Genomic DNA, 14142 nt, shown 5'->3' on the forward strand with positions numbered 1-14142 from the left:
GTGGGTTAAGGATCTGGTGTTGCCACAGCCGCAGCTCAGATCTGATCCCTGACCTGAGGAATTCCATATGATGCAAGGCAGCCAAAAAATGAAAAGAAAAAAAGAAACAAGCTATATAACTGATTATTCTTTATGATACAACTAGATAAAAAAATCCTAATTTGCTAATGTTCTCTGTTTCTGGAACCAGTTCAGCTCTAGTTATAAGCTATTATTTGGAATAGATTAAATATTTCATACTTAATTCTAGGAGAAATCCTGTTTCCTGTATCAGTAAATCATGATTTCTATTTACTAATGCAGGAAAAACAGTGCACTGAGATTAACAGATATTCTGGTTTATATAAAGTTCTAAAAGAATTCCTTTTATCTAAAGAGCTGTTGCAAGTGTAAACTTGTATGATGATTGACAAGTCTGCAGCAAAATCAGGATTACAATCTAAAAATAATGTGCTCGGAATTCCTGTCACGGCTCAGTGGAAATGAATCCGACTAAGAACCATGAGGTTGCGGGTTTGATCTTTGGCCTCGACCAGTTTCTTAAGGATCCAGTGTTGCCATGAGCTGTGGTGTAGACCAAAAGATGCGACTTGGATCTGGCATTGCTGTGGTGTAGGCCCTTAGCTGTAGCTCCAATTCAACCCGTAGTCTGGGAACCTCCATATGCTGTGGGTGAGGCCCTAAAAAAGACAAAAATAAATAAATAAAAATAAACTTTTAGGGGGTCAAAGTTTCACTTAAATAGCCTAGATGTAAGTGTTGGATGTTAGAATTTTGATGTAGACAGAAATAGGTTGTTTATTTTTTCCTTCTTTTTTTGGGGGGAGGGTGGGTGCTGTGGCTGTGGCTTATGGAAGTTCCCAGTCTGGTGGTCAAATCAGAGGTGCAGCTGCAGGCCTTCACCACAGCCACAGCCTTGTCAGATCCAAGCCTTATCTGTAGCTACACCACAGCCCACAACAATATCAGATCCTTTAACCCACTGAGTGAGGCCAAGGATCAAACCTGCATCCTCATGGATGCTAGTTGGGTTCTTAACCCACTGAGCCATGATGGGACCTCCAGAAATAGGTTGTTTTGGGTGATACTGATACAAACTCTTCCTAGCCTCTGGCTATAAGCTGGTCCATCCTTAGTATTACCTATAGGTGAATAGAAACAAAGCAGCTGGAATAATCCAGCACACTAGATTCATGGAACTTCTGAACAATCCTCATGATGAAGTTGATTTATGATTCTGCCATTTTGCAGTGAGACCCATGCTTGTGTTCTGTGTTTTTTTCCATAGGGAGAGGAAGAATTTGATATGCCTCAGCCCCCACATGGCCATGTCTTGCATCGACATATGAGAACAATTCGAGAGGTTCGCACACTTGTCACACGTGTCATCACAGATGTATATTATGTGGATGGAACAGAAGTAGAAAGGAAAGTAACTGAGGTAATAATATATACTTTGGGTCTCTGTGGCAAACTTCTTTCAGTAGAAAGCTCTCTGCTTCCACCCCTCTTCCCTAGGCAACTAGCTCCTAACACTTTGTTTTCCTTCATCCTTTTATTAGAAAGATAGAAGAACTGGGTTAAAGTCCTGAGTTCTATGTCTTTCCTACCCATGGTTTTGCTGTTTGACCTTTGGTCGCTTATCGAACTGGTTCCATCATCATGCTTTCTGTATCTATAAAGAACAGATTGATACATATCTCTCATGTGTAAATATAAATATTTTATTTATTTATTTATATTTTTAAGGGCTGCATCTGTGGCATATGGAATTTTTTGGGCTGGGGTTGAATCAGAACTCCGGCTGCCGGCCTATGCCACAGCCACAGCAACACCAGATCCAATCTGCGTCTGCTGGATCTGAATCCCTGGACTGGCCAGAGAAAGCATGGGAGAGTGAGGAAAGGATTGAGAAAGAGTGCTTGGAAATACTAATTTAAAAGAAATAAGCAGAGAATGAGGAACTGAAAAACAGGTATAAAAAGTAGTAGTTAAAGAGGTAGAATGAAAATGAAGGGAAGAGAAAATGACTTGATAGATTCTAGAGGAGGAAAGATTTTTTTTTTTGTCTTTTTGCCTTTTCTAGGACTGCTCCCTTGGCATATGGAGGTTCCCAGGCTAGGGGTCTAACCGGAGCTGTAGTCACCGGCCTACACCAGGGCCACAGCAACACGAGATCCGAGCCACATCTGTGACCCACACCACAGCTCACAGCAACGACACTCAACCCACTGAGCAAGGCCAGGGATTGAACCCCCAACCTCATGGTTCCTAGTCGGATTCATTAACCACTGAGCCATGTCGGGAACTCCAGAGGAAGAAAGATTTTTTTTTTTTTTGTCTTTTCTGGGGCCACTCCCGCGTGGCATATGGAGGTTCCGAGGCTAGGGGATGAATCGGAGCTGTAGCCACCCGCCTACACCAGAGCCACAGCAACGCTGGATCCGAGCCGTGTCTGCGACCTACACCACAGCTCATGGCAACGCCGGATCGTTAACCCACTGAGCAAGGGCAGGGATCGAACCCGAAACCTCATGGTTCCTAGTCAGTTTTGGTAACCACTGCGCCACAACAGGAACTCCGAGGAAAGATTTTTTAAGAAGAAAGTGGTCAAAAATAATCATTTAGTCATCTTGCAGTATTGTTTAAATGTGTGTCTGTGTGTGCTTTGCATATTGTTTCCCAGAGACATCGTAAACTCTTTGAGGGAAGAGTCTTATATACTTCTCCATACTTTCTCTGACAATTATGCTCGAACAGGCTAGATAGGAAGGCAAATGTGCAGTACTTGTGCTGTAATCTTTCAATCTTGTACCTTTAGAGGACATTTCTGATTGGTCCTAGAACCTTCTCTCACTAAACCTGGGAATTAGCCTCAGAGGTTGCTTAAAACTTAGCTCCAGGCAACTACCAATCCATCAAAGTAAGCATGGGAGTAAGATAGTCTGTTTGACATTCCTGTCTTCTAATAGATACTGGAAATTTGTAAAATATCTAATTTCAAGAAACATGTGAGGCTACCCAGAAGGGTTCCTAACTGTTCATTTTCCTCTTCTGTCCTTCCTACTTCCTTATTTGTCTTCTGTTAGACAGGAAATTATATCTGTCTTCTAGGTTAGAATCCTTGCTGGGTTCCCAGCAGCCAAAGGTTGTGAACTTGACTGGGAAAAGGATAATTTAACTTAGCCTGAGGTAAAGGTCTCTTTCCTGATCTACCATCTTGTTTTATTTTTTATTGAGATATATATTCCTTGTAGAATGCACAGGTCTTAAATGTTCAGTTCAGTGGCTTTTGACAATAATTGTAACCATTATTCAAAACATATATAGAACCTTTCCATTATTATTCCCTTCTCCTGATTTTTTTTTTTTTTTTTTTTTTCGTGGCTGCATTTGGAGCACATGAAAGTTCTCAGGCTGGGGATTGAATATAAGCTGTAGCTATGGCAAGGCCAGGTCCTTCACCCACTGTGCCACAGCGGGAACTCCAAATCCCCCTTTCTGAATTGAAATTTCCTCCCATCTCTAGGTTTTTCTAGCCATAACATTAGCATTATGTTATTGTGGCTTTTTTTTGTTTTTGGTATTGGTTTTGGTTTTGGTTTTTAGGGCCACACTTGTAGCATATGGAGGCTCCCAGGCTAGGGGTCTAATCGGAGCTGCAGCTGCCAACCTACGCCACAGCAATGCTGGATTCGAGCCATGTCTGCAACCTATACGGCAGCCCATGGCAATGCTAGATCCTTTTTTTTTTTTTTTTCAGTATCTGTATTTTTATTTTTTTTTACAGAATAAAATACATATATTTAAACAATTACATTCACAGATTATTATATCATGGATCTTAAGAAACAGATTAAGTGACTCCTTCTGGAGAAGTGGAATGAAAAATATGCTGAGACAAATAGGAAATTTATTATCCCATTTTATATGGCTTTCATCTTTACTATTTAGTATTATCTATTATATTTCAATTTTTCTCTAAATATTAGCATTATATTAAAATCGTGTATATTATCCAACTAAAATTTATAAAGAAGAAAGAAAGCCTTATATACCGTTAAATATTTTATATAGCATAATAAAAAGAATAACTTAAATGGTAAGAATAACAAAAATTATACAAAATTTTAATAATACAAAATATGTAAAATATAAAATGCATCAATTGGTTAAAAAACAGTGTATATAAATATGTCCTCACAATTTGTTACATCTTATTGATTCTTCAGTATAGGCATTACACCATTCTAGATGATGTGATAAACAAGACATTATAGACCTTACATTGTACCATGGAGAGAAATGGTTATTAATAATACAATTGTAGAACTGTATTATTTAATTGTACAGTTGCATTATTTAATTATAATTATCATAAATTCTTTGGTGGAGAGGAAGTCAGAATCAGATCTAAGAAGACTTCATCATTCCAAGAATGATGTCAAATGACCCCCTTCATGGTGGATTATGCACTTGTTTACTATGAGATACATTTCTTCTCCAGAGGTTCCTTGTTTGTGTATCAGTTGTCGATTTTTGGTTTGCAGATATTCTGAAGTTTTGATATAAGAGTCTATATGAGATTGTTTTAAGTTGTTGTTCTCTTAATTACAAGTTCATCTCCAGTGTCCTGCATTTGTACCCACCTCTTCTCATGATTTCTGATTTTGGTGGTATAATTGTGCATGGATGATTTCATATCTTTACTGTATATATACCTTTACTGGTGAGCCTTGTCATTTGTGGAATTTTTGTTTCCTGTTGCTGTCTTTTCTTTTCTGCCTGGTGAAGTTCCTTTAGTATTTGTTGTAAGGCTGGTTTAGTGTTGCTGAATTCTCTCAACTTTTGCTTATTTGTGAAGGTTTTGCTTTTTCCTTCAAATCTGAATGAGAGCCTTGCTGGGTAAAGAAATCTTGGTTGGAGGTTTTTTCCTTTCATCAGTTAAGTATATCATGCCACTCCCTTCTGGCCTGCAGAGTTTCTGCTGAAAAATCTGCTGATAACCTTATTGGGGTTCCCTTGTATGTTACTTGTTTCTTTTCCCTAGCTGCTTTCAAGATTTTCTCTTTGTCTTTAATTTTGGTTAGTTTGATTAATATGTGTCTCAGTGTATTCCTCCTTGGGTTTATTTTATATGGTACTCGTTGTGCTTCCTGGATTTGAGTGAGTGACTCCTTTCCCATGTTAGGGAAATTTTTGGCTAGTATCTATTGGAATATTTTTTTCTATACCTGTCTCTCTCTTCTCCTCTGGCACCCCTATAATACGGATGTTTGTACGTTTCACGTTGTCCCAGAGTTCTCTGAGACTCTTCATTTGTTTTCAATCTTTTTTCTCTTTTCTGTTCTGCATCCATAACTTCCACTCATCTGTTCTCTCCACCTTGCTTATTCGTTCTTCTGCCTCCTGTATTCTGCTGTTAGCTGCTTCTCGTGAATTTTTTATTTCAGTTATTGTATTTTGCATCTCTTCTTGTTGAAGTTTTATATCTTGTATCTCTTTGGTCAGTGTTTCCTGTAAGTTATCCATCTTTGCCTTCAGTTTATTTCCAATGTCTTGCATCATGTTCAGCATCAACAATCTAAAGTCTTTTTCCTGTAGGCTGAGAATCTCTAATGGCTTAGCTGTTTTTCTGGGGTTTTTCCTTTCTCCCTCATCTGAGTTATAGTTTTCTGTCTTTTCATTTTTATAGGTTTTTGGTGTGGTGACCTTTTTCAGATAATAGAGTTGTAGCCTCTCTTACTTCTGGTGTCTGCCCCCCTTGTGGCTGATGTCAGTATGGGGGCTTGGTGTAGGCTTCCTGATGGGAGGGGCTGATGCCTGCCCACTGGCAGGTAGAGCTGATTCTAATCCCTCTGGTGGGTGGGGCTTAGTCTCTGGATGGGATTAGGGGCAGCTGTGTGCCTGAGGGGTCTTTAGGTAGCCTGTTTACTGAGGGGTGGGGCTGTGATCCCACCTGGATTGTTGTTTGCCCTGGGGCTTCTCAGAGCACTGACTGACTGATGGGTGGGGCCAGATTTTCCCAAAATGGCCACCTCCAGAGAAAGGCAGCTGCTGAATATTCCTGAGAGCTTTGCCTTCAATGTCCCTTCCTCACAAGAAGCCACATTCACCCCTGTTTTCCCAGGATGTCCTCCAAGAACTGCAGTCAGGTTTGACCCAGATTCCTATGGAGACCTCGCTCTGCCCTGGGACCCAATGCACGTGAAAGTCTGTGTGCACCTTTTAAGAATGGGGTCTCCGTTTCCCCCCAGTCCTGTGGAGCTCCTGCACACAAGCCCCACTGGCCTTCAATGCCAGATGCTCCAGGGGTTCTTTCTCCCAGTGCAGATCACTGCACATGAGGGTTTGATGTGGGGCTCAGAACTCTCACTCCTGTAGGTGAGTCTCTGTGAACCAGTTAGTTTTCAGTCTGTGGAGTTTCCTACCCGGGAGGTATGGGGTTGTTTATATCGCGAAATCACCCCTCCTACCTCTTGATGTGTCCTCCTCTTTTTCTTCTGGAGTAAGGTATCTTTTTTAAGGTTTCCGGTCCATTTGGGTGGAGATTGCTCAGCCTTTAGTTGTGAATTTTGTTGTTTTTAGGAGAGAAGTTGAGCTCCAGTCCTTCTATTCTGCTATCTTAATCCTCTCTCCAACGGTTGGATTCTTAACCCACTGAATGAGGCCAGGGATCAAACCCTCGACCTTATGGTTCCTAGTCAGATTCGTTTCCACTGTGCTACAAGGGGAGTTCTTTTTTTTTTTTTTTTTTTTTTTTTTCCTTACCTACAGCTTGCAGAAGTTCCCAGGCCAAGGATTGAACCTGAACCACAGCAGTGACCTGCACTGACAATGCTGCATCCTTAACCCACTGAGCCACCAGGGAACTCTTGTGACTTTTTTGAGCTCTTGTATCCATTCCTTCCTTGCAGGAGACTGAAGACCCAATCGTAGAGTGTCAGGAGTGTGAAACTGAAGTTTCCCCTTCACAAACTGGGGGCTCTTCAGGTGACCTGGGAGATATCAGTTCCTTCTCCTCCAAGGCGTCCAGCTTACACCGCACATCAAGTGGGAGTCTCTCAGCCGTGCACAGCAGTGGCAGCTCAGGGAGAGGAGCCGGACCACTCAAAGGGAAAACCAGTGGGACGGAACCTGCAGATTTTGCCTTGCCCAGCTCCCGAGGAGGCCTGGGAAAACTGAGGTGCAGACAGGGTCTCCAGAGAGAGAGCCACAGCAGGGGCAGGGTGGCTGACATTTTAATATCACAGGAAAAGGGGAGTAAAGAATGGGAAGTCACCCCATCCTCCATCTAGGATAAATCAACTCCTTTTCCTCCCCTTTTGTTCCTCTCCTATATGAGGTTTGCATGGGAGTTAGGGTGGAGCTCTGTGGGAAGTAGACTTCCTGAGAAAATATAGAAAGCAGGTAAGGGGACTTTGGGAATGCTGTCACATGCCCTCCCCCTATCCCTACCCCCCAATTTTCTGCAGCCTACGAGTGTTTGGTTGGGAGAACAGTAAGTTTGGGGTAGTGGCCCAACTTGACATCTTCCCTAGCTTTTTGTTTTCCTCTACAGGTACCCACAGCCTGAAGTACAAGAGAAGGCAGGGCAGAAATGGATGTGCTGTTTTTGAGGGCAGCAGTAGGAAGCTTTGTCAGGAGGGAATAGACTTGCATATAGGAGGATGTCCTTTACTTTAATCCTGCACTCCCGCTCCCCAGCTAATATTTGGGTGGTGGGCCTGTGGACCAGCTTCCTGCTGCCCTGGAGCTTCAGCACATGTTGGCCTGGCGTGTAGTCTGAGGACCAAGGGGAGACTGTGAGGAAAGGATCCAGTAGCAGGTGCTATCAGACTAACCTGTCTTCATTCTCTAGTCCTAGAAAAGGGGTCAGTCAGACAGGGACGCCAGTGTGTGAGGAGGATGGTGATGCAGGCCTTGGCATCAGACAGGGAGGGAAGGCTCCAGTCACACCTCGTGGGCGCGGGCGAAGGGGCCGCCCGCCTTCTCGGACTACTGGAACCAGGTACCCGGGTAGTGTGAGATACACTTAGTCTATGACTTGTTGAGAACAAAAGGGAGTAGAGAGAATAGAGGGGAGTAGAGAGTATGTGGGTGTCAGGAGGGAGAAGAGGGGCCCACACTGACCGGGGAGTGGGCAGGGATCAGAGTGAGGTCCTGAGACCAGGGTTATGCCTGTGGTGGGGTTAGCAGAGAACGGGCTGGAGACCCACAGAGGACTGGGGAAATTTGTACATAAGCACTTCACTCTGCTTATTCTCACTGCCTTCTCCTGTCTCTTATCTATCTTTAGGGAAACAGCTGTGTCTGGCCCCTTGGGCATAGAGGACATTTCACCTAGCATGTCACCAGATGAGAAATCCTTCACCCGTATTGTGCCCCGAGTGCCAGACTCCACCAGACGAGCAGACACGGGTGCTGGTACTTTGCGTCGAAGTGACTCTCCAGAGATTCCTTTCCAGACTGCTGCTGGCCCTTCTGATGGCTTAGATGCCTCTTCTCCAGGGAACAGCTTTGTAGGGCTCCGTGTTGTAGCCAAGTGGTCGTCTAATGGCTATTTTTACTCTGGGAAAATCACACGAGATGTCGGAGCTGGGAAGTATAAATTGCTCTTTGATGATGGGTACGAGTGTGATGTGTTGGGCAAAGACATTCTGCTGTGTGACCCCATCCCGCTGGATACGGAAGTGACAGCCCTCTCGGAGGATGAGTATTTCAGTGCAGGTAATGTGGAGATTTGCTCTACCTTGGGGTAGACCTCTCCCAATGCCTCTCCGTCCTCCCCCTGTCAACAGCATTCACTCCAGCCTGGGTACTGTGGTGTGGGGTCTCTAGTCAGAAATTTTCATTCCTAACGCTGGTTACTCTCAATCCTGGCTTTTTGTTGTTCTTTGTTGCTTATTTTTGAATAAATTTATTTTGGAATAGTTTTACATATACAGGAAATTTGCAAAGTACAGAGAGTTTCTGAATACCCATCTTTCCAGCTTCCCTTATTGTTAACATTGTATGCTAGCATGGTACATTTGTCAAAACTAAGAAAAGTACCTTGGCTCCCTACTGTTAACTAAAGTCCTGACTTTTGGGGATTTCCCCAGCTTTCTCGTGTCCTTTTTCTGTCCCAGGATCCTGTCCAGGATTACTGTATTGCGTTTAGTCTTCATGTGTCCTTTGATCTCTGATCTGTGACGGTTTCTGAATCTTTTTTTGTTTTTCATGACCTTGATAGTTTTGAGGAGTACTGATAGGTATTTTGTGGATTGTCCCTCAGTTTGGGTTTGTCTCATGGTTTCTTCTGATTAGATTGGAGATACAGATTTTTTTTTTTTTTTGTCTTTTTAGGGCCGCACCCATGGCATATAGAGGTTCCCAGGCTAGAGGTCTAATCAGAGCTGTTGCTGCCAGCCTATGCCACAGCCACAGCAATGCCAGATCCTGGAGATACAGGTTTTTGAAAAGAATGCTACAAGTGAAGCACGCTTCTCGTCCCATCGTATGCAGGAGGGGAGTGTGTGACATCCAAAGGCACCTCTAGTGATGTTAACCTTCATTACTTGGTGAAGGTGGTGTTTGCCAAGATTTTCTATTGTAAAGTTAGTGCTTTTCCCTTTGCATTCTCTCTTCCATCATCACTGACTTGTAAACTTACTACCTCTCTTGATGGGAACCTTGAGTAGGTGAGTATGGCAGATATATTGAGGTATTTTTGCTCAGCAAGAGGTTGTTAGTGCTGTGTTTATATGTCTGCACACCTACCACTGACTCATTTGGAAATGTATGCCTTTTTTTCTCTTTTTTAAATTAAATATCCAGTTCCCTGTACTGGTGATGTTGAGGGATTTTTATATATTAGGACTGTTTCATGTGCCAGTTCTCTCTCTCTCTCTTTTTTTTTTTTTTTTTTGGGCAGTGCCTGTGGCATGCAGAAATTCCCAGGCCAGGGATTGAACCCATGCCACAGCAGCAACAGTGCTGGATCCTTAACCTCTAGGCTACAAGGGATCTCTTCATGTGCCAGTTTTTGGAATGTATTGCCTCTTTATTTGTGAACTAATTTGGAGATACATGTTTGCATTGAGTTTGTCATTAACAACATCTTTTCTTCTGGGGGATATTTTGGAACAAGGATTGGGATATTATGGCCAAAAATATTTTTTTTTTTAGGTTTTTATCTTTTCTATCACAGTTGATTTACATTGTTCTGTCAATTTCTGTTGTACAGCAAAGTGACCCAGTCATTATATATATGTGTGTATATATATATACACACACACACACACACGTATAATATGTACATTGTTTTTCTTACATTGTCCTCCATCATGTTCCATCACAAGTGACTAGATGGAGTTCCCTATTAATGCCAGCAGAATCTCATTGCTTATCCACTCTAAGTGCAATAGTTTGCATCTACTAACCCCAAACTCCCAGTCCATCCCACTCTCTCCCCGACCTCCTCAGCAACCACAAGTCTGTTCTCCAAGTTGAGTTTGTTTCCTTTCCGTAGAAAGGTTCATTTGTGCCATGTGTTAGATTCTAGATATAAATGATATCATACGGTATTTGTCTTTCTGCCTTGTTTCACTTAGTATGAGAGTCTCTAGTTCCATCCATATTGCTGCAAATGACATTATATTGTTCTTTTTTATGGCTAAGTTATATTTCATTGTGTGTGTATATATACATCTTCTTAATCCATTCTTCTGTCAGTGGACATTTAGATTGTTTCCATGTCTTGGCTGTTGTGAATAGTGCTGCAGTGAACATGGGGTGCATGTATCTTTTTCAAGGAAAGTTTTGTCTGGAGATAGGCCCAGGAGTGGGATTGCTGGGTCATATGGTAGTTCTATATTTAGTTTTCTGAGGTACCTTCATACTGTTTTCCATAGTGATTATACCAATTTACATTACTACCAACAGGGTGCAGAAATATCTTTCTGTTGAAGTTTCTTCAGACTGTCTTGTGATACGGACTCCTGAGAAGTTGCTGTTTGCCCCTTTATTTTATTTTAAATGGGCCTTCTATCCACCTTCTATTTCTGGATAATTCTTAGCTCTATTTGCATCAGTTAGTAGCACAAGGATTGAGATGTTGTATGACCTGTGAATTACATAGTTTGTATCAAATGCATTTGTTCTTCTTGCCAGTGTAAAGCCTCTCTCTTAGAGGTTAGCATTAGGCTCTCTAAGACAAAGAGAGTTTTCTGTCTTGAGTGAATTGTGGTATAGAGGGGAAGGGATTCTGTGCCGCATTTATTGAGGCTATCCGTTAATAACAACATGTCTAGCTTCTAGTTCTTGTAGCTCTTCATTAGTGTGAAGTGTATTGTTGGTCTTGGGCTTCTTTGTGCTCTTGAGAGGGGGGTGTCTTTTGGATTTAGTGTGGTGATAGAGATTTAAGCCAGGAGAAGCAGCAAGGAGAGAGTGATTCTGCTGCAGAGATAAGGAGAGAACCAAGTCCTGTTTTGTCTTATGTTTTTCTTAGTGTGTGCTCTGGGCTTCCTTTAGTCCTTCACTCAAGCACAAGCTAATGGGAGAGAACAAATGGATCCTTTTGTTTGTAGGAATGAAAAAGTATTCATATTAATGCCATGTTGTTATATTGGTGTTGTGTTTCTGTCTGCCTGCCTGCCTCTCTATCTTACCTATCTATCATTTTTTTCACAGGTTTGGAAATGGGTCTTGCCCAATATCATATAGCTTGTGCAGAAGTAGATCTAGGCTCAGGTCTCCTGAATTATAGTCCAGTCTCCTTTTATATCCCATATTGTGTTCTTCTATTCTAATGGCCTTATCTTTAGGTTCTGAATCAGAGCAAGAACAGAAAAGTAGATAATAGGGAAGATTAGGCAGGAAAGGCAGAATTAGTTTTTTTTTCCCCTTTTCTGCTCTATAACTCCATTTTGATTTTGCTACACAGACACATGCTCTCTCTCTTAGAATGATGTCATCTTTCATCTACATCTTAACTCAAGAATTATCACCCAGCCTCCAAAGAAACCAAGAAGGAAAGGTTTAGTAAGTTATAATGGGATTGTTAAGAAATCACATTCCATTTAGCTTCAAGAACCATTCGAACTGCTAACAGCCCATAAAAGCTGGTTTTAGGAAGCTTTATTTTATAACTAAAGGGTTTCTTCTGCTGAGAAACTTCATGTTTCTGTCCCTGGGTAGTATCTACTTAAATCCTGAGTGGTGAAGGTGTCTGGGATTGACAGCTAGTATTTTGTTAAGTTCTGACTTCAGTCCTCTGTTAGATCTCCTCTAATTCCCTGACTCAGGCCTGCTCTGAATGGGTGATGAGCAGCCTACACAACAGCAAGCTGCTTTTATGTTTTTTTCCACCCAGGAGTGGTGAAAGGGCATAGGAAGGAGTCTGGAGAGCTGTACTACAGCATTGAGAAAGAAGGCCAAAGGAAGTGGTATAAACGAATGGCTGTCATCTTATCCTTGGAACAAGGAAACAGACTGAGAGAGCAGTATGGCCTAGGCCCATATGAGGCAGTAACGCCCCTCACCAAGGCAGCAGATATCAGCTTAGGTAAGACCTTTGTTTCCTGAACAGCTGCCTCTGGGCCCCTGGTCTGCTTGTGGTGAGTGGAGTGGTTTATAGAGCAATCAGTAATACTTTCCTAAATCTTACCATTCCTGTGTGGTTTATGAGGTGATAATGAGCTGTCAGTTTTTTGGAGCTACTTTGTATGTCTACTTTCTTCCCAGAACCAAATAGTAAGTCCTCAGAATTGTCTGGCTTCCCCAGTTCTTCTGTAAGGGACCAAACACATTTTAGTCATGGCAGAGACTGAAACGGAAAATATGGTGGCCTTAAAAGAGGCTTCCTGCCCCCTGGGAGATGGAGGAAAGGGTGCGGTGGTTTCTAGATCAGGCTGTGCCCTGCTTCTTGGAGGTCAGGGCCTCAGACCATGGGCGTTGACCTACCTCTGGCTTATCCCATCATAGACAATTTAGTGGAAGGGAAACGGAAACGGCGAAGTAACATCAGCTCCCCAGCCACCCCTCCTGCCTCCAGCAGCAGCAGCACAACCCCTACCCGAAAGATCACAGAAAGTCCTCGTGCTTCCACGGGCGTACCCTCCGGCAAAAGAAAACTTATCACTTCTGAAGAGGAACGTTCCCCTGCCAAGCGAGGTCGGAAATCTGCCACTGTGAAACCTGGTGAGTGCTCCCTCTTTCCTCCCTCTCCCTCAGACCTTGGCAGAATGCAGGGTCAGCTGCTGGAGAGATGGAGCCTGATACATGCAGTGGCTCCTCTGTTCTGGTTAGAGTTGGTGTCCCTCAGAAGCCCACAGGTGATACTTGGACAGCTTCCTGAATCCCTTTTCTTCCATCTCCCAGCAGAGTCCAATGGGGTAGATAGGAAGCCAGGTCTTGATCGGTAACATTCATTGACCCCTATGTTGGTTTTTGGAGGGAGAGGAAATGTGATGAATTTTAAGCAGATTCTGAATAGGTGAAAATTTTCCTAGACTTCTTCCTTTACCTGGCCTGATCTTTCTCTAAAGCTCTGCTCCCCTCTCATTTGTGCTCAGGGCCCTCTGACTTTGCCACATGTCCTATTGAAAGCTAGTCCCTTAGCCTGTATCTCCCTTCTCCCTACTAAGCCCGAACAACCCCTTTACAGTTCCTCAAGCTTCATATTAACAGAGTTAAGTCATCTGTTGTCTATTGAGTCTCTGCTATGACCCAGCCCCAGCCACTGTGGATTCTGGAGGCACAGAGGTAAAGTCCTCATTGTCAGCCCAGAGGGCACTTTCTTAGTCTCACAAACTGAGTTCATTGGTTGTTATGTTGTCCTGGCACCAGAGCTCCTTTTTTTTTTTTTCCCCTCTTTGTCTTTTTAGGGCTATACTCATGGCATATAGAAGTTCCCAGGGCAGGGGTCGAATTGGACCACAGCCATGGCAATACCAGATTCCTAACCCACTGAGCAAGGCCAGGGATTGAACCTGCATCCTCATGGATACAAGTCAGGTTCATTACCACTGAGCCACAATTGGAAACTTCTCAGAGCTCCATTTGTTTCCTTTATATTTGAGTTATGTCATCTCCACATCTGTCTAACACCCCACCTGTTTTTCAGGGTATATGAGGCATGGAGCTAAGTGCTTCATATGC

General features: G+C 42.9%; 1 protein-coding gene across 7 annotated transcripts in view; it reads left to right on the plus strand.

The window, feature by feature from the left end:
* Nucleotides 1-14142, plus strand: part of TP53BP1 (tumor protein p53 binding protein 1) — a 73871-nt gene that overhangs the window by 48879 nt on the left and 10850 nt on the right. For 5 of the 7 annotated variants that reach the window (XM_021096915.1, XM_021096931.1, XM_021096957.1 and 2 more), the window contains 6 exons: nt 1289-1441; nt 6918-7186; nt 7862-8011; nt 8300-8730; nt 12356-12547; nt 12967-13182. In XM_021096915.1, the coding sequence (XP_020952574.1) occupies nt 1289-1441; nt 6918-7186; nt 7862-8011; nt 8300-8730; nt 12356-12547; nt 12967-13182 (1411 nt within the window). The remainder of the gene's footprint in view (nt 1-1288; nt 1442-6917; nt 7187-7861; nt 8012-8299; nt 8731-12355; nt 12548-12966; nt 13183-14142) is intronic. The other 2 variants (XM_021096926.1, XM_021096946.1) reach the window with 1 other exon arrangement.

The sequence above is a fragment of the Sus scrofa genome, chromosome 1 (genome assembly GCF_000003025.6).
Source record: "Sus scrofa isolate TJ Tabasco breed Duroc chromosome 1, Sscrofa11.1, whole genome shotgun sequence".
Lineage (NCBI taxonomy): Eukaryota > Metazoa > Chordata > Mammalia > Artiodactyla > Suidae > Sus > Sus scrofa.